The sequence below is a fragment of the Rissa tridactyla genome, chromosome 22 (genome assembly GCF_028500815.1).
Source record: "Rissa tridactyla isolate bRisTri1 chromosome 22, bRisTri1.patW.cur.20221130, whole genome shotgun sequence".
Classification (NCBI taxonomy): Eukaryota; Metazoa; Chordata; class Aves; order Charadriiformes; family Laridae; genus Rissa; species Rissa tridactyla.
Genome location: NC_071487.1, coordinates 2902898 through 2928189, shown reverse-complemented (window position 1 = coordinate 2928189; position 25292 = coordinate 2902898). Strand labels below are relative to the sequence as shown.

The window sequence follows — 25292 nt, the reverse complement described above, 5'->3', positions numbered from 1 at the left end:
TCAGAGTGCGGGTGGTGGTTTCGGGGCAGGGGGGTGGCGGGGGGGGGGGGGGCCAGCAAGGTGCTATTTCCAATCTCTTTAAGTTGACAATTTATATATATTTGGATCCAGCTACTTTGTTTTCACGGTGTTCTGGGGAATCGGCCTTTTTGTATCGTCACGAGCACGGCAGCGGGGGTTGTGGGTTTTGTTTAGGTTTATTTTTTACATAAAAGATTTGTTTTTTATAGTGAAAGGTGCCTGAGGTTTTTCTTTAACACCCTGCTGCTGGCCACGGATCTCGGTAACCCTGGCGGGGAAGCGATTCTGCGCTTCCACCTGCGGGGAAGCGATTTCTCTCCGAGGGGAACTGCGCTGCTCCGTCGTCTTTGCCCCGGGGGTCCCCTCCCTGTCCCCAGGAGGTTTTGCCTCCCGCCGGATGGAGGGGGATCCCCAGGATTCGGGGACCGTGGCCGTCCCCGCGCGCACCCACCGCACCGCCCTGCCCAATACACCAGAAGTAAGCGCAGTTGATGTAAAGTGCACTTTAATAACGCGGGCGGCCGTGCAGACCCCGCTGCTGCCAGCTCGCTTAGATAATGCTTTTAGCTTAATAAGCGCCGTTTCTCTCCTCCCGCTCCCCACCTTCCTCCTGCCCCTTTGCATCAACGGGGGGGGGCAGGGGGGGGGAGAGCGTCAGCCCCCGGTGGGGGCTGCGGCGGGAGCGTGTCCCCCGGCAGCAAGAGCCCCAAAGTGTCCCCCCCCCCCCGCCCCCAGTGGGGCCGACAGCCTGCACCCCACCAAGCCCAGGACTCAGCCCTCCCTCCCAGTCATCCCACGCTCTTTCCCAGTGCCCCCCAGTGGGGCAGGAGGGAGGATGGGGCTGCCCTGCGAGTCCTGGGGAGGGGCTGGGGTTTGGGGGGGGCTACTTCATGCCAAGAGCCTGTTACCCCCCCCTCCCCCCCAGCTCCTGCTCAGGTGCTGCTCCACAGTTATCCCTGGGGGACTGGCACCCCCAACATGGGGCTCCCAGTGCCCTGGTGGGTGGGATTTGCTCTGACGGCCTCTCCCCTCCGGGCCCATCTCCGCAAGGGGAACTCATTAGCTGTGACTCATTAAATTTGCCTGGTGATCAATACTTTTTGCCAGCTGCTATTTGGCTCTGTTCCTCGCTTTCTTTTTCTTATTAATTTATCCGAGGCTCCCTGTCTCCCCGGCAGCCGGTGTTTGCGCTCCTGGTGCCGAGGCGCCCCGTGCCACACCGTGCCTCAGTTTCCCTGCTGGGGGGGGGTGGGTGGGTGTTTGGCCCCACTTCCCCCCGCCCTGCGGAGGGGGCTGCAAAGCTGCTGTGGGTCCAGCTGCGGCCCAGGAGCTGAGGCCCTTCACCCCTTCCCCCCGCAATGACCCAGGACCCCCCCCCGCTTTTGAGGCTGCATCTCTGCGAGGGATGGAGGGATCCGCTGGGGGCCTTTTTACCGGGCGGGGGGGACATAGTTTACGGCTCCGAGCCTGGCTCGGCACCGCCCCGAGAGGCTTCTCCCAGCCCGGGGGGTGGCGGGGAGCGCCGGCATCGCCGCCCGTGAGCGCCCGGCCGGAGGAGGAGGAAGAGGAGGAGGAAGGTCCCGGTGGTCCAAAGGCAGCCGGGCCCCCCCCGGGAGGCGCTGGGGTCCCTGTGCGGGGCCACATCGCGCTCCTTCCCGGGGGACCCCACGGCCGCAGCCCCCGCACGGCAGCACCGGGCGGGTGGGGGGGGCGGCCACGCTCTGCTGCGGGGTGCGGGGGGGCTGCGGGCGTGCCCGGCGCTGCGGGGACCCTGCCCGGCGCGACAACCCCCCCGGGGGCTGCGGGGGTCGCCCCGGACCCTCCCGCTCCGCTCGGGGACGCGGAGGGCGCTGCCGGCCGGGACCCCGCCGGTCCCATCCCGCACACGGGGCTGCGGAGCCGGGCGGGGACCGCACCGGGGGGCGCTGCCCACCCGCCCGGAGCCGCCTCCGCCCGCCCGGAGCCGCCCCCGGCCCGCCCCGTCGGGGCGCAGAGCGGCGGGGCCGGTGGCGGGGCGCATGGCGGGGCTGCGGGCGCTCTGGCTGCTGACGGCGGCGGCGCTGGGGGCGGCGGGGGGGCACCCGCAGCCCTGCCGCGTCCTGGCCCGCACCGGCCCCGCCGTGCGCCTCGGGGCCCTGCTGCCGCCCGCCCCCCCCGCCCGCGCCCGGCTCCGCGCCGCGCTGGCCAGAGCCGCCGGGACCGGCCCCGGGGAGGGGGGGGATCCCGGCCCCGGGGGGGCGGTGCTGCCCTACAACCTCAGCCTGGAGGTGGTGGCGGGCGCCCCGGCGGCGCGGGACCCGGGCTCGCTGGCGCGGTGGCTTTGCGGGGCGCTGGTGGTGCGGGGGGTGGCCGCCGTCCTGGCGCTGCCCCGCTCCCGCCGGGAGCTGCTGCAGCTGGATTTCCTCGCCGCCGCCCTCCAGATCCCCTTCCTCAGCCTCCTCGACACCCGCGGGCCGCTGCCCTTCCGAGCGCAGGTAAGACCCGCACCCGCACCCGGACGCTCGGACGCGGCTGCGGGGACCGGGGCCGCCGGGACGCAGCGCTCCGTCCCTGCCGCCTCCATCCCTCCTCCGTCCTTGCTCCGGTCCCGGCTCCATCCCCGCTCCTACCCCGATCCTCATCCCGGCTCTGTCCCGCGGGAACCCTCCCGGTCCCTCTCCCGGCTCGGTCCCGTCTCCATCCCGATCTCCATCCCGACTCCTATCCCGATCCCCATCCCGGCTCCAATCCTGGCCCTGTTCCAGCCCCTCACCCTCGCTGCATCCCGTCACCCTCCCGGCTCCATCCCGGCTCCCATCTCAGCCCCATCCCACCTCCAGCCCGGCTCTATCCTGATCCCCATCCTGGGTCTGTCCCAGCCTCATCCCGGGCCTCATCCTGGCTCCATCCTGGCCCCCATCGCAGCTCCATCCAGCCCCCTCCTGGTCCCCGTTCCATCCCCATCCTGGCTCTGTCCCAGCCTCCATCCCAGCTCTGTCCTGGCTCCATCCCAGCTCCATCCCAGCCCCCATCTCATCTCTCTCCTGGCCCCCCCCGCCTGGCTCTATCCCAGCCCCATCCTGGTTCCCACTCCAAGGGAACTTCCCTGGCTCCTCCGGCTGCCCCACACCCTCCAGCCCCAGTCCTGACCCCAATCCAGCCCCAGAAGGGCTCCGGGGCCGTGCCCCAGCGCTGGATCCCCGCAGTCCCCTGTGCCACCCTGTGCTGCCCAGTGCCACATTTCCCAGCCCAAACCCTGCCGAGCTGAGACTTGTCCCAGCCCTGTGTCCTTGGGGTGGATTTGTCCCTCTCCTGTCCCTCGGCCGGTCCCTTCTGGGGACAGACCACCTCCACAGGGGGCCATGCCGCGTTTGGGCCCCTCCACGTGCACGCTGACCCCGGGCTGTGCCCGTGTGGAGGTGACCCCTCTCCCGGCACGCGGCAGGACCACACCGTCCCCTGTCCCCCAGCCTGTCCCTGGGGACGCCCAGGCAGGCGGCGGACGCCCTCAGGCTGCGCTGCCCTCCATGCCTGCTCATCCGCTGCCTGGCGAGCGGCATGTCCTTGGAGCGTGCCGTGCTGTGCCGTGCCGTGCCGTGCCATGCCGCGCCGGCTGCGGGAGCTGGGGCAGCGCCCGGCTGGCAGCGTGAGACCCTTGTGGGCAGGGGGACGCACGACCCCCTGCCCGGGTGGTCATGAACCCTCTCGCCCTCCCAGCCGGGGGTCCTGCGGGGGTCTCCTCCCTGGGCTCTCCCTCTGGTCCCTGGGCTTGTGGGTGGGTGCTGGGTTTGGGGAACCGTCTCCCCAGGCTGGGAGAGGGCTGGGAGCAGGCAGGGAGTGGGCAGGGAGCAGGCAGGGAGCAGAGGGTGGCTCTGGGGTGGGAGGGCCTCTGCCTGCTGCTGCCTGCGGGCTCTTCCCACGGGCAGGAGCGGGGCAGGGGGACAGCCACAACCCCTGTGTGTCGGCAGAGCCCTTTCCACTTCCACATGGAGCGGCAGAGCTCGCTGGAGACGCTGGTGGACGTGCTGGCGAGCGTCCTGCAGGCCAACGACTGGCAGGAGACCAACCTGGTGCTCTGCCACCCCTGGGACGTCGCCGGCTTCCTCGGCCTCTGGGCCCGACGCTCCCAACTCTTCCTCCGCACCATCCTGGACCTCGGCTACTTGGACAAGCCCGGGGCCACCAGCCACCTCCGGCAGCACGGCGAGCGTTTCAGGACCCTCTCCAGCCCCGTGCTGGTGCTCGGCTGCGACCTGCGGCGCGCTCGGCTCATCTTCCAGGCGGTGGAGGAGTCGGGGCTGGCCCCGCAGGAGTTTCACTGGATGCTGGGCTCCCCGCTCAGCGCCGGCGAGCTGCAGACCGAGGGGCTGCCCCTGGGGCTGCTGGCCTACGGGGAGGTCAGCCGGCCGCCGCTGGAGCTCTTTGTCCAGGACGCGGTGGAGCTGGTGTCCCGGGCCATCGCCAGCGCCGCCCGCGTCCGCCCCGACCTGGCTCTGCTGCAGACGATGGTGAACTGCAACGACAGGCGCCGGGCGGGCGGCGAGTCCTCGGGGCTCTTCCTCTCCCGGTAAGGAGGGTGCTGCGGGTGCCCCTTTCCCCCACCCCGGCTCCGTCGTATCGGGGTGCACGGGGGGGTGTGTGTGTCTGTGCCCCAGCTCCAGGATGGGGTGAGGGCAGAGGGGGGGGGACCCCAGGGCTCAGAGCCCAGCACGGTCCTTGGCGTGTGCAGCCCCCGCCGTGGGGCTCAGCCCCCAACTTCCCAGTCTCTGCTGCGCCCCCCCCCCCCGCCAGACACGCTTTGTGTCGGCTGCACAAGGGGGTGGGACGGACGTGTCACTTCAGATCTGCCCGAGCACGGTGGCTCTATAAATATTAATAACGCTTGGCCCTGCCAGCGCAGCGAGCTGCAGGGCAGCGGGGCCGGATCCTGCTGCTCCTCCCTACCCTTGTCTGTGCCTGAGTCGGCACCTCCTGCTCCCGGCGCCCCGTCCCTCGGTCCCGGAGCCGGTGACACCGGAGCTGTGACACCCACCCTCCCCCCAGGTTCATGGCCAACATGTCCTTCCACGGCCGGACGGGGACCATACGGGTGGAGAACGCGACGCTGGTGCGCCCGGAGCAGCAGTTCCGCGTCTGGAGCCTGCGGCGGGACTCGCGGGGGGAGCCCACCTGGGTGACGGTGGGCACCTGGCAGCGTGGCAACCTGGAGCTGGAGGAGGGTGCGTGGCAGAGCCACCGCCAGCGCGCCAGCCCCGGCGAGGGTCCCCGCGTGAAGCTGCGGGTGGTGACGCTGGTGGAGCATCCCTTCGTCTTCACCAGGGAGGTGGACGAGGACGGGAGCTGCCCGGCTGGGCAGCTCTGCCTGGACCCTGGCACCAACGACTCGGCCGTGCTGGACGCCCTCTTCGAGGAGCTCGGTGCCGAGAACGGCTCGGTGCCGCGGGCGTACAAGAAGTGCTGCTACGGGTACTGCATCGACCTGCTGGAGAAGCTGGCCGAGGACATGCCCTTTGACTTTGAGCTCTACATCGTGGGCGATGGGAAATACGGGGCGTGGAAGAACGGGCGCTGGACGGGGCTGGTGGGGGACCTGCTCAGCGGCACGGCCCACATGGCCGTCACCTCCTTCAGCATCAACTCGGCGCGGAGCAAAGTCATTGACTTCACCAGCCCCTTCTTCTCCACCAGCCTGGGCATCCTGGTGAGGACGAAGGACACGGCGTCGCCCATCGGGGCCTTCATGTGGCCCTTGCACTGGACCATGTGGGTGGGCATCTTCGTGGCCCTGCACATGACGGCACTCTTCCTCACCCTCTACGAGTGGAAGAGCCCCTACGGCATGACCCCCCACGGCCGCAACCGCATGAAGATCTTCTCCTACTCTTCAGCCCTCAACCTCTGCTACGCCATCCTTTTTGGGCGCACCGTGTCCAGCAAGACCCCCAAGTGCTGCACTGGCCGCTTCCTCATGAACCTCTGGGCCATCTTCTGCCTCCTGGTGCTCTCCAGCTACACGGCCAACCTCGCGGCCGTCATGGTGGGGGACAAGACCTTCGAGGAGCTCTCGGGCATCCACGATCCAAAGGTAGGAGAGCATCTGGGCTGCTTCTGATGGGGCTGAAGTCCAGGGAAGGGGACGGGGGCGGGACGGGGGGATGTCTCTGCCCTTCCCAGCTGAGCATGAAAGGTCTCCCCAGCCCTGCAGCGTGCCCCCCCCCCGGCCCTGAGGCTGTAGGGCTCTTTCCAGACCCCCAGGAACCTTTGTGTCCCCCCGCTCCCTGGTGTTTAACCCTGGCCTCAGCTCCAGGGTGGGGAGAAGTGGGCTGTGGGCGCGCTGAGGCTGCCTTTGGTGGTGGTGGGGGGGGGTGCTCTTTGCTGGACACCCCACAAGAGCTGCTGCATCCCCATGGGCTGCCCCCACCACCACCACAACCACCGGGGCTGTGTGTGTGTGTGTGTGTGTGCGCGCGTGCTGGGGGGGGACCTGGGGCCATGTCCCCGGGGGGCCGTTCCCGCCGGGACTGATGCTCTGGTGCCTCCTTCCAGCTGCATCACCCCTCGCAGGGCTTCCGCTTCGGCACGGTGTGGGAGAGCAGCGCCGAGGAGTACATCAAGAAGAGCTTCCCCGAGATGCACGAGTACATGCGGCGCTACAACGTCCCCACCACCCCCGCCGGCGTCACCATGCTCAAGTGAGGGCGGGGGGGGGGGAGCATGGCTTGGGGGGAGGGGGGGGAGCCCCATCCTTTCACCCCATCCCTGCAGCTTGCGCACCCCCACCCCAGGGAGGGGTGTCAGGTTGGGGGAGCGACCCCGGGAAGGGGTGGGGGGATGAGCAGCCCCTCCCTGAGGGTCTCCCCCCCCCCACCCCGCCAACCTTGGTGCAGGACGGAGCCCCCCAAGCTCAACGCCTTCATCATGGACAAGTCGCTGCTGGACTACGAGGTCTCCATCGACTCCGACTGCAAACTCCTCACCGTGGGCAAACCCTTCGCCATTGAAGGTTGGGGGGGGGGTGGGGGGGGTGTGTGGGGGGGTGCTCTGTGTGTGCCTGTGTGTTGTGTGTGAGCGTGTGTGCACACGCGTGTGTGCGCTGGGATGGGGCCGTGCCCCACCACGGCCATGCAGGATGGGGAGGGTGCCCACTCCTGCGCCACCCCCGGCCCCAGCGGTGCCACGCGCTCTCTCTCTCTCTCTCTCTCTCCCTCCGTGCACACCCCCCCCCCGCCCCGCCATCACCACCGGGACCAGGTTACGGCATCGGCCTCCCCCAGAACTCGCCGCTGACCTCCAACATCTCCGAGTTCATCAGCCGCTACAAGTCGGCCGGTTTCATCGACCTCCTGCACGACAAGTGGTACAAGATGGTGCCCTGCGGCAAACGCGTCTTCGCCGTCACGGAGGTGCGGGCGGCCGAGACCTCGGCTCGGGGGCGGGGGGGGGGCGGCTGACACCCCCCCTTCCAGCCCGGCCAACACCCCCCCGCCCCAACCCGCTCCTCCCTCCCCCCGCAGACCCTGCAGATGGGCATCTACCACTTCTCGGGGCTCTTCGTGCTGCTCTGCATCGGGCTCAGCGGCTCCCTGCTCACCTCGCTGGGGGAGCACGTCTTCTACCGCCTCGTCCTGCCCCGCATCAAGCGCAAGAAGAAATTCAACTACTGGCTGCACACCAGCCAGGTGGGACCGGGCTCACCCAGCATCTCCCCCCCCCCCCCCCCACCCCCGCCCCCAAAGACACCCCCCCACCCAGCGCCGCTGCTCCCCCTCCCCTCGCGCAAGGGCCTGGACCATCATCACCCCCCCGTTACCCCCCAGCCCATTGCCCGTGTGCTCACTCCCCCCCCCCGCCGTGTGCTGTCCCACCGGGCTGTTCTTCACGCCTCCTCTTCTTATTCGAGGGTATTTTCGTTAGCAAGGCATTTATTGTTTATACCCAGCCTCTGGTTTCACAGGGCCTTTCACCTCTTTACGGCTCCTTGTTCTTATTTAAGGAGAGATTCTGCCTTCTAAAATACATTTCACCTTTTTAAAAAGTACGTTCTACCCGCTTAAAAATACGTGCGTGTCCCCCCCCCCCCCACCCCCAGAAAATCCACCGGGCTCTGAACACGGGCACGGAGGAGCAGAGCGGCCGGCGGCTGAGCTTGGAGCAGAGGTACGGCCGGGGCTGGGTGCCTGCCCCGCTCTCTTCCTCCTCCTCCTCCTCCTCCTCCTCCTCCTCCTCCTCCCCGTGGGCCATGGAGGGCTCTCCCAGCCCCCAGCCTGGCCCTTCTCCCCCTCCCCACAAAGGTGCGACCTCCAGCCCAGGCGGGCGCCGGCAGCGGGGCCTCCCTGGGGCGCCCTGCGGAAGGAGGCACGGAGGGTGCGCTTCCAGCTGGACAAAACCCCCCCCGAGGAGGTGGGGTCCCTGCGACACCCCGGGAACGGGCGGGCGCTGCAGCCCCCGGAGAGGGCGGCGGGGGAGAGCGAGCTGCGGCAGCTGGAGGAGAAGATCCAGGAGATGCGGGACCAGCTGCGGGCAGCCTTGGCGAGGAAGAGCGAGCTGGTGGCCGCGCTGGGCACGGCGAAGAGCGGCCGGGCGCTGCCCGCCCCGTCGGTCACCGAGGAGCCCCGGGAAGAGAGGTGACACGGGACGGGGGGGGCTCAGCCGGGCAGGAGAGACCAGCACCCGCTCCCTTGGCTGGAGCAGGAGCAAAGAGACGAGGGACAAAAAGGGAAAAAGCCCTTGGGATGGCAGGATGGAGCTGGGAGTCCCTTCCCGGCTTCTGGAGCCTTCATCTTTTCCTCATCACCCTCCTGACGCCGCTGATGGCGGGGGTTTAAACGCAGCAGCCTCAGCTGAGGGGGTTGTTTTGGGGAGGGCGGGGGGTGAAGGTGAGATGAGGCTCCCGCGGAACCGGGACACACCGCAGCCCTTTTGCTGGCAGAGCCTCCAGCAACGCCATGTTTTTTAAACCATGTAAATAAAAGATGACGGAGAAAAATAAAAGTCGGCTTTTTCTCTTCCAGCTGCATCTTAAACGCAGCAAGGCTTGGGGCCAGGGTAACCCTTCCCCTCCCTCCTCCGCAGGCAAGAGCCAGCCACGCCGCAGGCCCGCAGCGCGTAGGAGGAGGAGGAGGAGGAAGGTGAGGAGCCCTCGTCCCGTGGAGCAGGATGGGCCGAGACCCCAACCTCCCTCCGGCAGAGCCAGCTCCAGGGCAGCACCGCCGGGCTGAGCTCCGGAGCCACCTCCGACCAGGAACGGAGCCTTCCCCAGGCCGAGGGTGAGAGATGGACGTCACCAGCGCCGGCCCCGTTGCTCAGCCCACCAGAGCGTGGCCAGCGGAGGAAATTCAATATCCCACAGCCCAAACGTGGGTGACTCCGGGTGGCTGCAAAAGACCTGGGCTGAGAGCACGGGAAAAGCTCTTCCCTCCCCGCAGCCTTTCCACTCGCACAAGGAGGCTGCTGAACGCAGGGGGGAGCAGAGCCCTGAGGGGGACGCGGGCTCAGCCCCCTGCGCCGCCACCGCCCCCCTCCCCGAGCCGAACCGGGGCACACAGGGCTCGGCCGAGGGCTCGACGTGCTGCACCCGCACCCCCGGCTCCTCACACCTCAACCTCCAGCAGGAGAACCCAGCACAAACGGCTAGCAGGACACCAGAGCAGCACCACAGCAGCTGTTAGATATAATATTTATTATTATATACAAACACATTTTGTACATTAATTAAATAGAATGAACTCTACTCTTCATTCATCAAATCATTTGGTTTGTTTCCCCCCCTCAGCTTCCCCTCCCACCCACCCGCTCCTCTTAAAAGCCTACGATTATTCCTTGCTCTCGGGCTCTGGCACATCCACGCCGGAGGCAGGAGCTGCCGAGGCCCCTTCCCAGGAAGGCTGGCTGCAGGAGGCGGCGACACGCTGGGCACGAGCAGGCTCCCCCACTCCCCACGGCAACACCCAAGGCTCCTTGAGAGAAAAAGCAAAGAAAAAGAAAAGGATGGGAGGGCGCCTGGGTGGGAAAGGCAGAGAAAGTGAAGCCGGGGTTGCGAGTCCCCGCGGTGCTGGCAGGGAAACCCTTTCCTGGTGGAAGACGCGGAAATGCACGCAAGAGCCCTCCACAGGAGACGGACTCCACGGGCACTGCCCAGCTGTGGGGAGACAAGGCTGAATCGGGGACATTTCCCCAGCCACCCGCTCCCCTCAGAGAGTGGAGTCCCCCAGGCGTCACCTCCCAGCGCTGCCCTTCCACCACGCTCCTCCCCGAGCTCCTCTCAGCCCTACAGACACAACACGCTCCTGCATCGCTCTGCTCTACCTACAAACCCAAACCCTCCTCCCAGCCATGGCCTCGCGTGGCTCCAGCCCATCTTCGGGGGCAGCCGGTCCCCGTGCCAGCCCCCCAGCTCAGACCCAGGGTACCCGCTCAGCCATCTGTGGTGCAGGGGGGGGTCGGGCACAGCCAGCTTCACCTCTGCTGCCAGGGAAGGGAGGGAAAATAAGCTGAAATGTCTTGGCTTTAGTGTTTTGGTTCTTTGCTAAACCACCTCATGCAACAGTTCAGCCAGTGAAAAGCCGATCTCCCCTCTGGGATGGATGGGGCTGATCTTAAATGCAAACGTGTCCCCTTTGAGGGACAAGGCACTGAAAAGCAAACTACATCACCCCCAGCAGCAGGTGCCGAAAGCAGAGCTGTACAGAGACAGAGCTGCTGTCCTCATCCCAAATGTCGCTGCAGACACCCACGCCACAGACCGGTTCCCAGCAGATATTGAGACCCTTCGCCTGCGCCAGGGGCTCCCGCTTACGCTGGGCACATACATCTAAGAGAGGCCGAATTCCCAAAGCCCTGGGAGAGGTCACCAGCAGCAGAAGGGACCGCACTTCTCCAGGGCTGACCAGCACAGGAGTCAACCCCAGCCCAACGCACCTCTCCTGGGATGGAAGCTTTTACCCCCAAACCCACTGACTGAGGGAAGTTCAAGGACAGAAATAAACAGGGCTGAACTGCAGCTTCTGCTTTGGTTATTGCCCAGCTTTGCCCTGGCGTGAGCAGATCTAGTGTTTGGGGAAGGTCTTAAGCTCCTCTTCCCCTGAAGAAGGAAAGCTGACCAGGTCTCTCCTCTGTGGCTCTCCCAGGGATGTCTGAAAACGCTCTCCCTGTTCATACGCAGCTGCGATTCTAACCAAAAAGCCGCCACACACACACACACGCACGCAGGGTCTGTCACAAAGCAGCTCACACTTGTTGAACAGCACCTGGACTGCAAACGCAACCGCAGGGGGCGAAGCTGGGGGCAAGGAAAAGCTGTGGCACCGAGCCGGCCGCAGGGCTGGAGGCAGGTAGCCCGCTCGCCTGCAGCCGTGGCACGAGGGCCCTGAGCCGCGCAGGCTGCAGGAGCGAAGGCCTCGTCCCTCCGTCCCCGCAGCCTCTCATACACGTGCTTTTCCCAGGGGAGTTCACTGCAGCCCCTTTTCTCTGTCCCAGCTGCTCTGCCTCCGCTAAGAGGAATTCATGGGTTAAGGATGATGGTGAAGTGAGAAATAGTAACAAATGAAATCCAAATGCCCCCCTGGCAGTCCAGAATTACAGTAACAGGGACTCAAGACAGGCTCCACAAGTCTGGCTCCGAGCACGGTTTGGAGCTCGACGTACTATCCGCTGGTGCTGGGCACGGGCTGCTTTGCCCCCGGTCCCCGAGAGCGCAACCCAAGCGTCTGTCCTGATCAGTGTCCTCTGCAGCGGCTGGAGGGGTCTCTGCCACGCTGCTGTTTGCAACGCAGTTCTTGCCGCTAGGCTTTGCTTGGCTGTCTGCGCCCTCGACAGCCTCAGTCTGCGCAGGAAGGGAAGGGCTGGGGACGGAGGCCCCCTCCTCCTGCAGCGGGACGAGGGGTGCAGCCGGTGCCGCCTCTGCGGCAGGGGGAACATCTGCTGCAGCCACCACAGACGTTGAAGTGACTTCAATGGTGATGGAGCCCATGGCCGTCTCCGGGTGGTCGCTGCTGACCCTGATGCGGGCAACCAAACCGGAGGCGGCGGCGGCATCCTGAGGGTTCCCGTTGGCCATGGCTTCGTGCATCACGTTTGGCTCCAGGAGGGTAGTGCTCAGGTCAGAGAGAAATGAGGCTTCTGTGACGATGGCGGCTGTCTCGGCCACCCAGTTCAGATCGCTGCCCACAGAAGCCGCTGTGGCAGCGGCGATGACGCTGGTGGCCTCGCTGGGAGTCAGGGCAGCCGGGCCACTGCTCTCCCCGGAGGGCCCGGCGGGCAGGTGGGGCCGGCGGCTCCCCACATCCACGGGGGCAGCTGTAGTGTTGTTGTTGAGGTTGTCCTGGAGCGTGGTCTGCGTCCCCTGGCCCACCTGCTGGTTCTGCAGCAGCATCTCCTGGATCCTGATCTGCTGGAGGATGGCTGGCAGCTCATAGTGATGGAAGAAGTAAATCATCGAATGCTAGAGAAGGCAAAGGGAAAGGAGTCACTCCCTGGGCCTGGGCCACGAGCACAGACATACCTTACAAAACTATGCTTTCCTCTCGCTGTAAAGACAGTGACCAGAGAATTCGGCTGCTCTGATAGCCAAGAGGTTATCTGAAATTTTGGACAGATTTATCCCTTCCGCTACGATTCCTGCAAGCTGCTGTCAGAGCTTTTACAGTTTCTCTCTGAAGACAGGCAATGGAGTACAACCTCTCTTCCCTTCTAAGGGCTGAGAATAAGAAGCGTAAAGGCATTTCTCTGGCCCACCCTCAGGTCCCTGTCTCCACCCTGCAGAGAGAAAGGGGGCAGGGCAACAGCCAGAGACACACAGAAGCCTTGCTTGAACCAGGATCCTGGATACATCACTTTGGAGCTGGTCTTGCCAGCGAATCACTGCACAGGCCTTCACTCCTCAGCCTCTGCACAGGAGATCCTCAGTGGGGTTTCTTCCAGAAAGACAGGACAGAAATCCTTCCCTAACACCTTCAACTCACTTGACATCAGCCTATTGTCAGCCACGTGGCTGCATTTGAGCCAGCGACCAAAAGTCCTGCTCTTCAATAGCCTCCTCCTGCTGTTCCATTTCCAAACCAGGGACTATTTCACCCTCTTCTATAAATAAAGATTGCTACTCAAAACTCTGCTTCACAAGAAGTTTGATAGAGCCCCAAATGCAGTTATTTCCTTCACTTTGCTCCCAACCTGCTGTGCTCTTAAAATCAGCCAGGTAGCAATTCAAATCGCAGGCAGGCAGATGCCTCTCAGGCGTGTGGAGTGACCAGGACTGAATTGACGGGATGGCACCTGCCGCCACGCGGCCGGTTGTGCTAACGTGCAGCACAAGTGGCAGCGACTCACCTGGATGAAAAGCCAGGAGGTGACGAGAGCCAGGCTGCTGTACTGCCCGTTGAATCGATAGTGGTAAGCATAGAAGGCAAAGTGGTACAGATAGAAGAACCTGGACAGAAAGGCAGTAAACATCAGGATATGGCAATTGACAGGACAAACGTGATCTGCGTTCTAGTCCTAACTCCGTTCTGAGCTGGGGCACTGGGCACAGGGTGGTGCAGACTGCCATTAACAGGTAATTAGAATTGCCTCGCTACAAACAGGTCTTCAACAGAGAAACACAAAGAGCAGGGAAAGGACTCAGGTGACTCTTGACATCCAGGCACAAACCCGAAGTGGAAGGAATTGCACTTTGGATGCTGTGACATGCAGGGCAGCTCCCAGGGAGACACATGGAAGATGTCGAGCCGAAGCCCTCCTGCCTGGGAGGGCTGGGAAGGATCCGAAGCAGCCTCCCACCAGAGAACGGGACTGGCAGCGAGGACGCGCAGTACGGGCATGAGGTCCCAGCTCTTACCTGAGCCAATGCCTCTTGCTCGTATTGGTGTGGCAACAGATGGCATCGTATTGGTCAGCCAGCCAGACGATCAGGATGATGTAAAACGCAGTTGTGGTGTCATTGAAGAATTCAGACATAATGGCCTCCATACCTACGGGACAGAGGGTGTCCGAGATCAGCACGCTGCAGCGCAACACCCCCCAGTGCGGCAAAGCGCTTCCCCCAAAGGGGCACGTGAAGGAATCCTCTGTCATGTCCTCAGCTGGGGCCGTATGACTGCACAGCAAAGAACCACAGCAGGATAAATTAGCTCTGTTTAACGAGGATAAGGCCAGTCAGCAGTGAAACATGTTTGCAGTCGCTACACAGGCCAGAGCATCAGCTGGCTCCAGACGGTGCAGATTTCGGGGGTTTTGTTGGTTGTTTTTTTAAATTCAAATTGTGCTAATGCAACGTGGTCACAGGAAGTGCGAATCTGAAATGAACTAAAGGGACAGACAAAGCTTCAGTTGATGTGATTTCCAAATGAACTGCTTTTCCAGGGGACGCAGAAGGACAATGCAGCTCACTGTGCCATCAAAATCCAGAGCCTTCCGCCTTACGACGAGCGGACACGCTAACCACCTGCCGTGGCAGGTCAGAACAGGGAATTACACTTTCCTATTTTCTAGCAGGTAACGTCCTTACCTACTAGAGCCAGAATGACAGTGAGGAGGGGAGCTGCAGGGAACGCAATTGTCATGTTCATTTCCAGCATCTGTAACAGGTCAACTGCAAGAAGGAAAACACACTGTAACACGAAGTGGATGTGGGGCCACGAAACCCTCCCACCCCCGCATCACTCGCCATTCAGAGCACTGCAGCGTGCTGTGAAGCCCGCCGTCCCGGATACTTGTCGAGAGACACAACAGCTCTCTCGAGCATGGTGACAGGGGGATATGGGGGATATACTCCCTGTGCAGCTACATGCAGGACCCCTCTAAATGACAGTCAAGACTATCTACACGATACGCTGTGCTGGAGTAGGCAGAGTGTCCAGTACACCCTAAATCCCTTAGAAAATCCTTACCAATGAAGACAAAGATCTGATGGTGCGAGTATCGCAACAGCATCGAAACGGACAGAGTCTGAAACAGAAGAACAGAAGCCAGCGTTAGAGCTGCACAGGTCCACAGAGTCGCTTTCAGAATCACGGAGGCCTGGACAGACAAGCTCGGACTCGCAATGCTGCACAGCGTGCTGCGCATATCCCACATTCGTTAGTTTGAGCTCTGCAGACCGATTTCCCAAAGAGTAATTAGGACTTCACAAACAGCAATTAATCTTTGTATTACTGCAGTGAAATAGACAGTAAGTAATTTGTTTGTAAAGAGACCGATTCTGAATATTTGAGCAGGGGCCAAACCAAACAGCAGCAGCAGAGCTGGAACTAGGGTTTCTTCCCATCCTACATCTGTGCTCCTCCCAGCAGCTCATAATGCCGCTCCGACAACAGCCACCTGCGCGCGTTTCCTCCTCTCTCACTGGCCACAGTATTATTGTACATCAGTGGACGGGCAGACACAAAGGGAGACAGTCACCCAAGACTACGAACGCGGGCTTAGTTATCACTTGGGATCTCGTCTAACGCTTATCTGTAATCACCTCGTCTCACACATAATCACAGGAGACCTGGCTCTATCTTGATCACTCCTGGCAATTAGTTAGACCTGTTCTGAAAAATTTCAGAGGACAAAATTCCGCACTTTGTGCCCTGGTAACCTGAGTGTTTAACTACGCTTACAGACTCCCGAACCTGAGTCGCTGTCCTGGTTTGAGGTAAAACAGAACCAACTTTCTGTTCAGTAATTTTATTTCTTAGCTAGGCCTCTTCTAACTCTCTGGAATAAACAGCATGTTGTGTCTAAAACGGTTCACTCAGAGTGATAAGACCAACGTTTACAGCTTGTGCCAAGGAATGGCATGCAGAGAGGCTCTTGCTTATACTTATTGCTATAACAACCAAGGTCAGCTAATTTCGTTATTTGCCCCATTGGAGGGTCGGAAGTGGAAAAGCGTAGAGGGGTCCCACCTGCAGGGAGGAGCGGACAGGAGAGGTGACCCAAAAATGACCAACAGGGGTATTCCATCCCATCTGCCCCATGTTCAGTATAAAAGCTGAGGGATCAAAGGGTCAATGCTCTTCCTTCAATGGCTGATGTCCGAGGAGGACCCTGTCTGTTCGTCTGCCTTTGATCCCAATTTGTGAGTTCCTGACTCCATCTGTGGAATCCAGTTCCCACCCGTCGCTGAGTCCAGCCTGGGACTTCCCCAGTGCCTGCCAGTGACATCATCCTGGGAGCTTAGTACAGTTTTGTAAATACTGTATCTATTGCATCATTTTCCTTTTTTATTTCATTATTAATATTTCATTAAAGTAGTTTAGTTTCTTCTAAACTCATAAATCTCTTTATCTCTCCTCCTCCTCCCCATGTACAAGAGGCTGGGGGGGGGCATCTGTCGCCGGCCGTTGGCCAATTTAGCCAAAACCTCGACAATCGCCCTTTTGACAACAAAGCCATGATGTCATTCCATTTCAGCTCCTCTGTTTGTTTCTCTGTTAGGACTTTAAGAACAGACATTAAAAAAAAAACAAAAAACAAAAAACCAAACCAGAACAGAACCTCATACTCTATCAGTTTAGCTTTAAAAGCAGATGAGAGCTCAGGCCTGTGCTGTTACATCAAACATATGCTGACCAGCACCGCGCTCAGAGTCCAGGCAACGTCCAGTTCCTGTCAACTTACAAATATGACCATGATGACAAAGGCTGCCAGATACGAAGTCCTGGCCATCCACATGCTGACAAAGCGATAGTGCTCCCCAGACACCACATTGCGAAGGAAACCTGGAGGAAAAAAACAAACACAAACACACAAGCTCAGCGTGATTAACCCACAAACTAAGAACAAACTTCCACTGCCTTCTAAAGGAATAGGATTTAAAGCAAGTCTGTGGCAACAGCTCCTCACAGCAGCACTCTGATTGTTACGCAGTGCAATAAGGCAGTAGGAAATCACGTTTGCAGACACTTCTCCCCTCCTGCTTCTTTCATTTTGTCCTTGACAATAACATCTCTACGTAACACAAGGAACTGTTCCCTGCATAGAGATTAATCAATAGTCAGAAGATGATATTCATGCATCCACAGAAAAGCATCAACTGCTCTGCTCAGCTGCTGAAAGCAATTCCTCCAAGCTTTACCTTTGTTTTCTTCATTTTCAGCTAAAGCTTTGACACTTGACATGAGGATGTCATCATAACCCAGAAACTCGTCCAGCAACAGGCGGCTGAACCTGTCCCCGAAGCACTGATCCCTGGTAGGATCTACAGAGAAGACAAAAAAAAAAAAAAACATTCAGATTGTGGCTTAAGGTATGAACAGAGGCGGCAAGGCAAGCACACAGTCCTCTCATCACTCAAAGGACACAATTGAGAGCAGACCCGCGTCTGTGCTCAGACCTTTAGCAATATAACTAAATTGGGCAGGACTGGGAGGGAAAACGTCACACCCCAACAAATCTAGCCATGCTGTCAAAATGCTAATGTCAATCAGGCCTTAAGAATTACATCAGGGCTGTCATACTCTCTGTTGGCACAGACGTAAAGGGAATTTGCCTTGGACTACCTCCCTAGGCTCACCCCAAGTAATGGCCCAGAGAAACGAGTTCTGGCAAGACTCAGAGGGCCAGGCCAAGACTTCTTAGCCATCAGTTGGGCTCAGCGTGACACCGCTGGGGCCCGCCACCCCCACCCACCCTCCTGCAGCGCAGGACACGCGAACGCCTCCCCACGGCTCTGAGCACTAACGAAGGCTGTTCAATTCCATCTCATGAGGCTGGTACAGCTTTCTACTGTACAAACACTGATCAGCTTGTAAAAATAACCCAAATCTAAGCAAAACGGGAAGCATGGACACAAATAATTTTTCAGTAAATTACTAGGATACTTAAGAAGGAATTTGTCTCGCTGAATCGGAAAACCCAGGTCAGTAAATAGACATTTAACATGGAAACGGCCCATTATCTATATGGGATAACTGCTTAATACTCCAGCCCAGCTGCACTTCAGTTTGTTTAGGAGTAAGTAATGAAATCTAGTCTGACTGCTGCACTAACAGCTCGTTACAGATCAATTAAGTTCACAGGTATGAGAAGGCTTGATTTCTGACCCGGACAGGTTTTAATGCAGCAAATGCCAGGAGAAGAGACCGCTGTTCCAGGAAAATGGTCTGCAGGTGCTAAGAGGGGCACAGAAGTGCGCTGAGACAGTGCCAAGCAGATCTGCTCAGTATCGTCCCTGACACATGCACAATTGCTCTTGCCACTGGGCTCTAACATTGCGCTGCTGCTGCTCCACGCTGAGCCCAGATCTTCAGTACCAAGAGGCTCTTCCTTCCTCAGTGAGAAAACTGCTGGACGTAACATTAGGGCTCACTGAAACAGGCTCCACCATTTCACACTACTCCTCTTGGAAAGGTATGACCTACTAAAGCAATAAAGCCTCCGTAGAGAAGCTCTCCTACGTGGAAAATGAGCGCCATCAACTGTTATAAATAGTTTCCACAAGACTAAAGAGGAAACAGCGCGTAGGTATCTCTGCAGAGCGCTCACCCACCCCTGCACCAGGGCGGGCTGGCTCCTTCACTCACCCAAAGTCACCACCATGACGGGGATGCTGAGGCGCTGGCGAGTGCTCTGGGACAGGCGCAGAAACCCGTACTCCAGCGAGTACTCCACGATGTACTCCTCCTGCGGCCACACTGCGGAGAGGGCAGGAGGCAGGCTCAGCAGCAGGGTTTGCAATCAATTACCAAGAACAAATAACACCTCTGGATTCCCTCCCTCCCTCCCACCACGTTCTGGAAAAGAGAATCAGTGGCAAACACAGGCTCCAGGCTTCCTTCAACCGATTTAAAACAAATCAATGCAAACTCTTTGAAATTGCAGCCCATTCCCTTGATGTTAGTCCTTAATGTGAAATGTCTGGGAAAGCATCAGGGCAGTGGTTCCAAGCTGTGTCAAACGCTGTCCAGAATCCGCCCACATTTTTGCCTTGTGAGCCCTAGACCACTTGCTCCTGTTCCGTTCGATTTCTGCTTTCTATATTGTTTAGGAAACTGCGAGAAAATACACTTTACACCCGCTGAACACCAAGTAAACACTCCACAGGGCAAAAGCACTACACTTCTCAGGAGACAGAGGTCACTGCTGCAATTACAAATCTCAAAACTAAAGGCAGGAGCAATTACAGCTCTCCAAAAAAAAATTTGGTGCCTGAAGTTTCCTTGATTTTTCTTTCTATTTTTTTTTTCTTTTTAAAGAAAGGTTCAAAATAGATGCTTTTTGCTACATTATCTCCGAAAGGACAAAACCTCCTGCTAAGTCAGAGACAAGCAATTTAATCCCTGATCTTTCAAACTGTCACAGCATGTCTCGGAAGAGGCAACGGGAGGCAGCTGTCAGGCATCTCACAGCACCACAGCACAGAATGTTAAAAGGATACAACAACTTAAAGAAAATGTACCTGCCTGACAGAAATGCCCACTTTACTTCCCCGCCTCTGATCCCACTTCTTGGGCAGCAAACACAGGCTGCTGTGTTTGTTTCATGTTTTGTTTCCATTATAAAACAGTTTTAAGATCAAATGGAAATAAAGTGTTTGAACATCAACAAAAAAATTACTTCCTTTGTAGCATAAAACATTTTTTCGCGGTAAAATATTCTGTCTAAACATCAAATTCGATGTACTTATAGCACAAGAAATGTGGAAAAACAATAAAACCAAAAAAAATATTCGGGACCCATTTGAAAAGATGATTTTTTTTTTAACTACGTTGGGAAGCAGCACAATTCTCTCTCCCACCACGTTGCTGGATCGTTCCCAACCAGGCGTTCAGCAAATGAAGGCGCAGCCCAGCAGCGCTCACAGCGCTGCACAATGCGACTCTCTTACAGAACTTGGGCAACTATTAATAAAGGTATTGCACCAAAAATATTTACTGCTCTCCAGTCTTACACGACTTAATGATCTTAAATTCAGGACTAATGAGTTCTGGATCAACATCAAGCAAAACCACTGCAAGACCAAGGGAACAGCGCTACTGCAGTGTCCAGTCTCACAATCCTCCGCAGCGAGAACAGCCAGTACTTCTGAAGAGCAAAGAATTCCACTCTTTCCAGGGATAAAAGCATAGGTGAAAAAGACAAATTAAATAAGAATCCAATCGCCCTGTTTCTATTTTAACATCAATATTTTTTAATAGATTTCCTCCCCTAACCACTAGGAAACAGAAGTTTTCCAACAGTGGAATTCCATTTTAAATAATACAAAGCCACTAAATCTCCCTCTAGAGTTTATGAGACATTAACAGCTTAAGTTGTGCTGGAACAAGGGGAGGGATAAAGCAGGATGATATCCTGAACGATGCAGAGCAGCAATGCCTCATCTCGCAATCCAATAAAACTTGCTCGGTGGCTTTCAGGATTAATTAGCTATTTCAAGTACTGGTGTTGACTCAGGGACCCAAAATATGGCCCAAACCCTGTTAAGACGCAGAGGAATGTGCGCTGGCAGTGGGATCCCTGCAGATCTGAAGAGGACGGCGGACTGCTCAGAAGAGGGAGGTTCGCATTCATCTGAGCTATCTGGTACTGATCACTGCAGAAACACGATGCCAGACCAAGAGGCTTTGGCAAATTTTATAGCCCAGATGAGCCCCGACTCCCAGCCTCCCTCCAGCCGAAGGACAGATACCGCTGTGGATCTGTTGTTAGTATTGACACAATTAACCACAGGGGAACGCATCAGGGAAGACAATTAAGGTTATTATGCACGTGCCCAGAGAAGCCAGAAGGAAGGAGACGTGCAGGGAAGATGCACGGGGCAGGGGAAGGAGAGAGCACAGATAGCAGCATAAGTTGTCTTTACCTGCTCTGGCTAGCATCTCAAACTCGGACACAGTCTCCCTCAGAGGCTGCATACCTTTAGTGGCTGCTTCACTAAACGAGAATTCCTGGCTTTCGTTGCGGGTCAGCGCCTCGGTGCTGCTCACCCGGGATGGCTTGAGGAACACCTTGGGCTCGATATCCAGCTCAAACTGTTGGAAAACCATGGCAGGGAAAGTTACATTAGCAGTCACTTCAGCTCCCATCTTCTGTGCTCTCTCTCTGCCCCCAGCAAAGGCCCCCACCACCAAAAGGAGGACAAGAGCCAGCTTCTCAGGCTCTAATTTCTATCTTAAACCACCAGAGGCTAACATGGAGATTCAGGAAAGCCAAGGAACACGCACTGTTTCCAGGTGACCGAGGGATCACAGAGGGACTGTGGCATACTTAAGATGACTGCACTAACAAACTGTTTCTCTCCAAACCGACAACCAAGTTCCCATCTTCCCTCTGTGCATAAGGAACGCGTCTTTACCTTGATAGAGCTGTTTTCAAACATATCCACAGTCATTTCCTCCTCTTCCTCCTCCTCTTCCTCAGCTGTAGATTCAACTACCATTCCTGGGAACTTCTCAACACCACAGAATTGCAGGAAGATGGGGGCTCGGCTTGAGTTGCGCTGTATTTCCACCCGCAAAATGCCATCGCGTGGCCATTTGTCTCGGACGTGCTCCAAGCAGTTAATGGGCGAGCGGGAGAAGGCGATGTGAATGTAAGCCAGGATGAAGAGCACAAAGAGAGCCTACACACAGCAAGAAACAAAGCAGAGACCCATCAGCCCAACCAACTTTGGCCTGTTTACAGACTCCCCAATTTTAACCACTTCCTCTTTGCCCATAAAGGCACCGGATTAACTTAGACTAACGGATTTGCAAGTGGACAAGAGCTTTTATGCTTTCCAACCCCGGCGGGGGCAATTTCAGCGCTATGGTATCAGCAGGGGAACACAGCAGAGACAGCAGCAAGAACTATCTCCTCCTGTTCACAAGATCAGAGCTGCCACTGATACCTGTGCAGTACACACGTCCTGCTGAAAGCACAGGTCACACGCGCAGGCCCCAGCACCACATAAGGTCCTGCAAACCGACCAAACAGAGCACCAAGGCTCCAAGGCACATTGAAAGAAAGAGAAACACATCCGTGGCTTTCAACCATTCCCTCCTCAGCACTAAGTGTTTCCTGTCGAAGCTCGGAGAAGACCGCACGGCTTTACAAAGGCAGAAAGAAGCAAACCTCAACAACCCACCACAGGAGCAGGATGACACAAACCCACGGCAGACACGCCAGCTCCGCGCTCAGATCCACCATTCGCTGCTGCGAGGTATGGGCTCTGCCATGGCGGAGGTTGAGCTGGCCTGCTGGGGCTGGGCTCGCGGGGCACCACCACTCCCTTGCCCTGGCTCACTCCAAGGAACAGCAATAGAGTCACAGCAAAACAAAGCCGACTAACAAAATTCGCTCCCTACAGCGAAGATGGTAAATCTAGCACGATGTTACCCAATGCTGTCCAAAGTTCAAAGCTGAAAGCTCCGAGAAACGCTGGTACAGTTAAGTGGTACAGATGAGTTTCATACACTTGTCTTCCAACTGCATTAAGATGCTCATTCCTAATTAAACAAGCTGTCCTTGCTACATATCATTCTTGACCTATTTGCTATGAATAAACAGACTGGTAAACATCACATCTGCAGAGGAGCTGCATAGGAAGATGCTGGGGAAGGTAAATCAGAACACCTCCCTCCTCACAGGAGGAGCCACGATGAAGCCGGCAGAACCACGAGCAGTTTCAGGACTCTGAGGGCAGCAGTGCAGGACCACGCTCTCCAACTTCAGCAGTACCCTGCGCACAGAGCCGAGGCTGGGCTGAAGTCTGGCTAACTCCTAACCCCGTGGACGGGAGCAGGCTGCTCTCTGCAGACGCCCCGTGAATACTCTTACTTCCTCAGGAGTGCTTTGATGAAAAGCAAACAGCAGCAGGAACTGCTACCAGCCAGACCACTTGCTCTGTCTGACAGCCTCACCCTTAGCAACATCTCCTTCCAGTCTCCCTCTCTGCCTGAATCCAGTTATACAATGGGGGAAAAAAAGAGAGAGATGTTAAAACCTCAAACATTTCTTGGGAGGGGAGAAAAATCTATATGTGCAGTATGAGGTATGTTGTCCCAAATGTTTTCTTGTGTTAAGTGGCTGAATTTTAGAAACTCAGAGCAGAAGTACGCTGTTGTCACTTGGCAAACTCCTCTCCTCACTTCCCCATATCTGATTTCCCATACTGGCGCTGGCAAGAAGTGCCAGCATGTGCCCTGGAAGTCGCGGTGCGGGATTTAACCTATGGGCAGTTCATCCCGTGGACACTGATAGGCCCTCTGTGGGCCTCCAACCCTTCACCCGCATCAACAATAAAGCAGGTGGGTTTTTACCCTGGTACACAGAGGTGTGACACTGCGCTCACAGCTGAGGGTGCTGACTGCTACAAAAAAATAGGGTTAAAATGGGTTTGTGCATTAATCGCTTCCAGAAAAGACAAGACTTCAACGGAACTCCAACAATTGCGTATCTCATGTACACAATGTATCCTAAACGAGTGATTGCTTGGAAACAGAAAGAGAAATCTTTCATGCCCGCATCCCTGGACCTGACCCATGCCAGCCTGGCTGCTCATCAAGCTGGCTCGGTGATTTCCTTTTTATTTCCAGATCTGGTACCAGAGCTCTGGCAATGCGGGGACCACCACAGACCATTATGACAACTCATGTCCTTCTCACAGAAGAAAGGCCCACGGGAGCTCAGTGGACAGCTTGGGGCCGGTGGCACAAACACAGGCTGGGCCTTCTAGCAGAGCCAAGCTTTTTTGTGTTTATAAGGAAATTTATGCCCTAGTGCCTGACTGCAGGCTAGCAAGCGGAGAGTCCACTCCCCCCCATAAAGCTGCCCCTCACCTTGAGGAGGACGAAGAACTCGAAGACGCGGCGGAAGGAGGGTGGGAAGAGGCGAGCGTAGGTCACTGCCATCTTGAAGAAGAGCGCGTGGAAGAGGCGGTCGCGCACATTGATCAAGGGGTTCTGGTTGAGGTTGGGATTGCGGACGCCGCGGTTGTTGCCCCCGGCGGCCCCGCCGCCCCCGTTGTTGTGGGCCGGGTGGTGGTTGTTGGCGTTGGGCTGGTTCTCGGACATCCTGGCGCTGTGGCCGGCAGCCAAAGGGCACCGGCGGTGCTGACCTGGGCCGGAGGAGCCGTTCCTCCTCCGCTGAGCGGACTCGGGTCCGGGCGACCGCTCCGGAGGGGTGCGAGGGTTAAGTGCTGCCTCTGAAGGCCCGGGAAGAAGCCCCGCACCGGGGGCTGCTCGGTGGCGGGGGCCACGCAGGCACTACCCCCGGCCCGCTCTCCTTAGGAGAGGCCTCCCCGGACCCGGCCCGGCGTCCTGCACGCAGACGCGTCCCGAGCGGTGGGCCGGTCAGGCCTGGCGGGGCCCGGGCCAGGCGTCGGGGCTCAGCGGGCCGCTGCCTCGGCGGGGCCCGGGAGCGGCGCGGCCCGAGCAGGCCCAGCGGGGATGCGGCTCCAGGGCCGGCCCCGCGGCCATGGAGAGGAGAGAGTCCGTCACCGGGCCCGGAGCGCAGCGGGCGGCACGGCTGTCCTGGCGCGGAGCGGAGCGGCCCGGTCCCGTCCCCTCAGCGCCCCGCCGCCATCTTCCTCCGCCGGCACCGACGGCAGCGGCAACGCGCCTGCGCGAGCGCCGCGGGGAACGCCGGGACGGTGGAGGACAAGGGCCGTCCCCGCCCCGCCTCGGGATGCAAAGTAGGGGCCCTCCCGCCATGCACCGCGCGCGGCCCGCCGCTCCGCAGGGTATCTCAGCCAAGAAAACGCCAAAATTTATCATAAAAAGGAGAATATGGAGATAAAAATCATGGCTATTGTCTGGGAGAGTGGATCTGTGGGGAGAGGCGTAGGAATCTAAAACGGAGTGTTCGGGTGACCCCCCGTGACTTAAAAATTGTGAATTAGAAGAGGTTTAAATACGATTGCGGAAGCGCTAGCGTTCGTGCTCGCTTCGGCAGCACATATACTAAAATTGGAACGATACAGAGAAGATTAGCATGGCCCCTGCGCAAGGATGACACGCAAATTCGTGAAGCGTTCCATATTTTTCCCTCAGGCTTCTATATCTTTCAATCGGAGACCAAAAGGGTCGCACCCTCCCAGCCCGGGGAGACCTTTTTGGGCCCCCACAACACATGCTGTGGGAGCAGACGGTGCACCAGCCCCGCTCTGTGGCCCCACCACCATAGGGGAGAGGACGGGAGCACCCCAAAACCTTCACACACCCCCCAGCCCACCCCCAGGGGTGCTCAGCCCAGCCCTGCTCCAGTCCCCGTGGGGTGCAGAGCCCAAGGAGACACCCAGCTGAGGGGGAGAGACCCCCAGCCCCACCTGGGCACCCTGGATGGGGACAAGGTGGAAAGGAAGGAGTCCCAGAGAGGTGGCAGGCAGGGACCCC

General features: G+C 58.5%; 2 protein-coding genes and 1 non-coding gene across 4 annotated transcripts; 2 read left to right on the top strand and 1 right to left on the bottom strand.

Moving 5' to 3' along the window:
• The first annotated feature begins 2039 nt into the window (after nucleotides 1-2039).
• Nucleotides 2040-9134, top strand: GRIN3B (glutamate ionotropic receptor NMDA type subunit 3B). Its single transcript, XM_054182100.1, has 10 exons — nucleotides 2040-2495; nucleotides 3969-4567; nucleotides 5044-6085; nucleotides 6547-6692; nucleotides 6888-7003; nucleotides 7252-7403; nucleotides 7515-7679; nucleotides 8090-8157; nucleotides 8292-8624; nucleotides 9073-9134. Exons 1-10 carry the CDS (start codon nucleotides 2040-2042, stop codon nucleotides 9107-9109), a joined length of 3114 nt encoding a protein of 1037 aa, XP_054038075.1. The 3' UTR covers nucleotides 9110-9134.
• Nucleotides 9135-9792: 658 nt separating this feature from the next.
• TMEM259 (transmembrane protein 259) lies at nucleotides 9793-24512 on the bottom strand. 2 transcript variants are annotated; one of them, XM_054181941.1, is made up of 11 exons: nucleotides 23739-24512; nucleotides 21275-21541; nucleotides 20783-20951; nucleotides 18504-18614; nucleotides 17057-17179; nucleotides 16600-16700; nucleotides 14883-14940; nucleotides 14501-14584; nucleotides 13832-13964; nucleotides 13324-13423; nucleotides 9793-12439 (listed from the first exon to the last, which is right to left on the bottom strand). In XM_054181941.1, the coding sequence occupies exons 1-11, from the start codon at nucleotides 23970-23972 to the stop codon at nucleotides 11591-11593; spliced, it is 2229 nt and encodes a 742-aa protein (XP_054037916.1). In that variant the 5' UTR covers nucleotides 23973-24512; the 3' UTR covers nucleotides 9793-11590. The 2 variants fall into 2 exon arrangements, with proteins under 2 accessions (XP_054037916.1, XP_054037917.1); XM_054181942.1 differs by having other exon boundaries at nucleotides 20837-20951.
• A 324-nt stretch (nucleotides 24513-24836) lies between these two features.
• LOC128900831 (U6 spliceosomal RNA) lies at nucleotides 24837-24943 on the top strand. Its single transcript, XR_008463367.1, has one exon. It is a non-coding gene; the product is annotated as a U6 spliceosomal RNA (small nuclear RNA).
• Nucleotides 24944-25292: the final 349 nt, after the last annotated feature.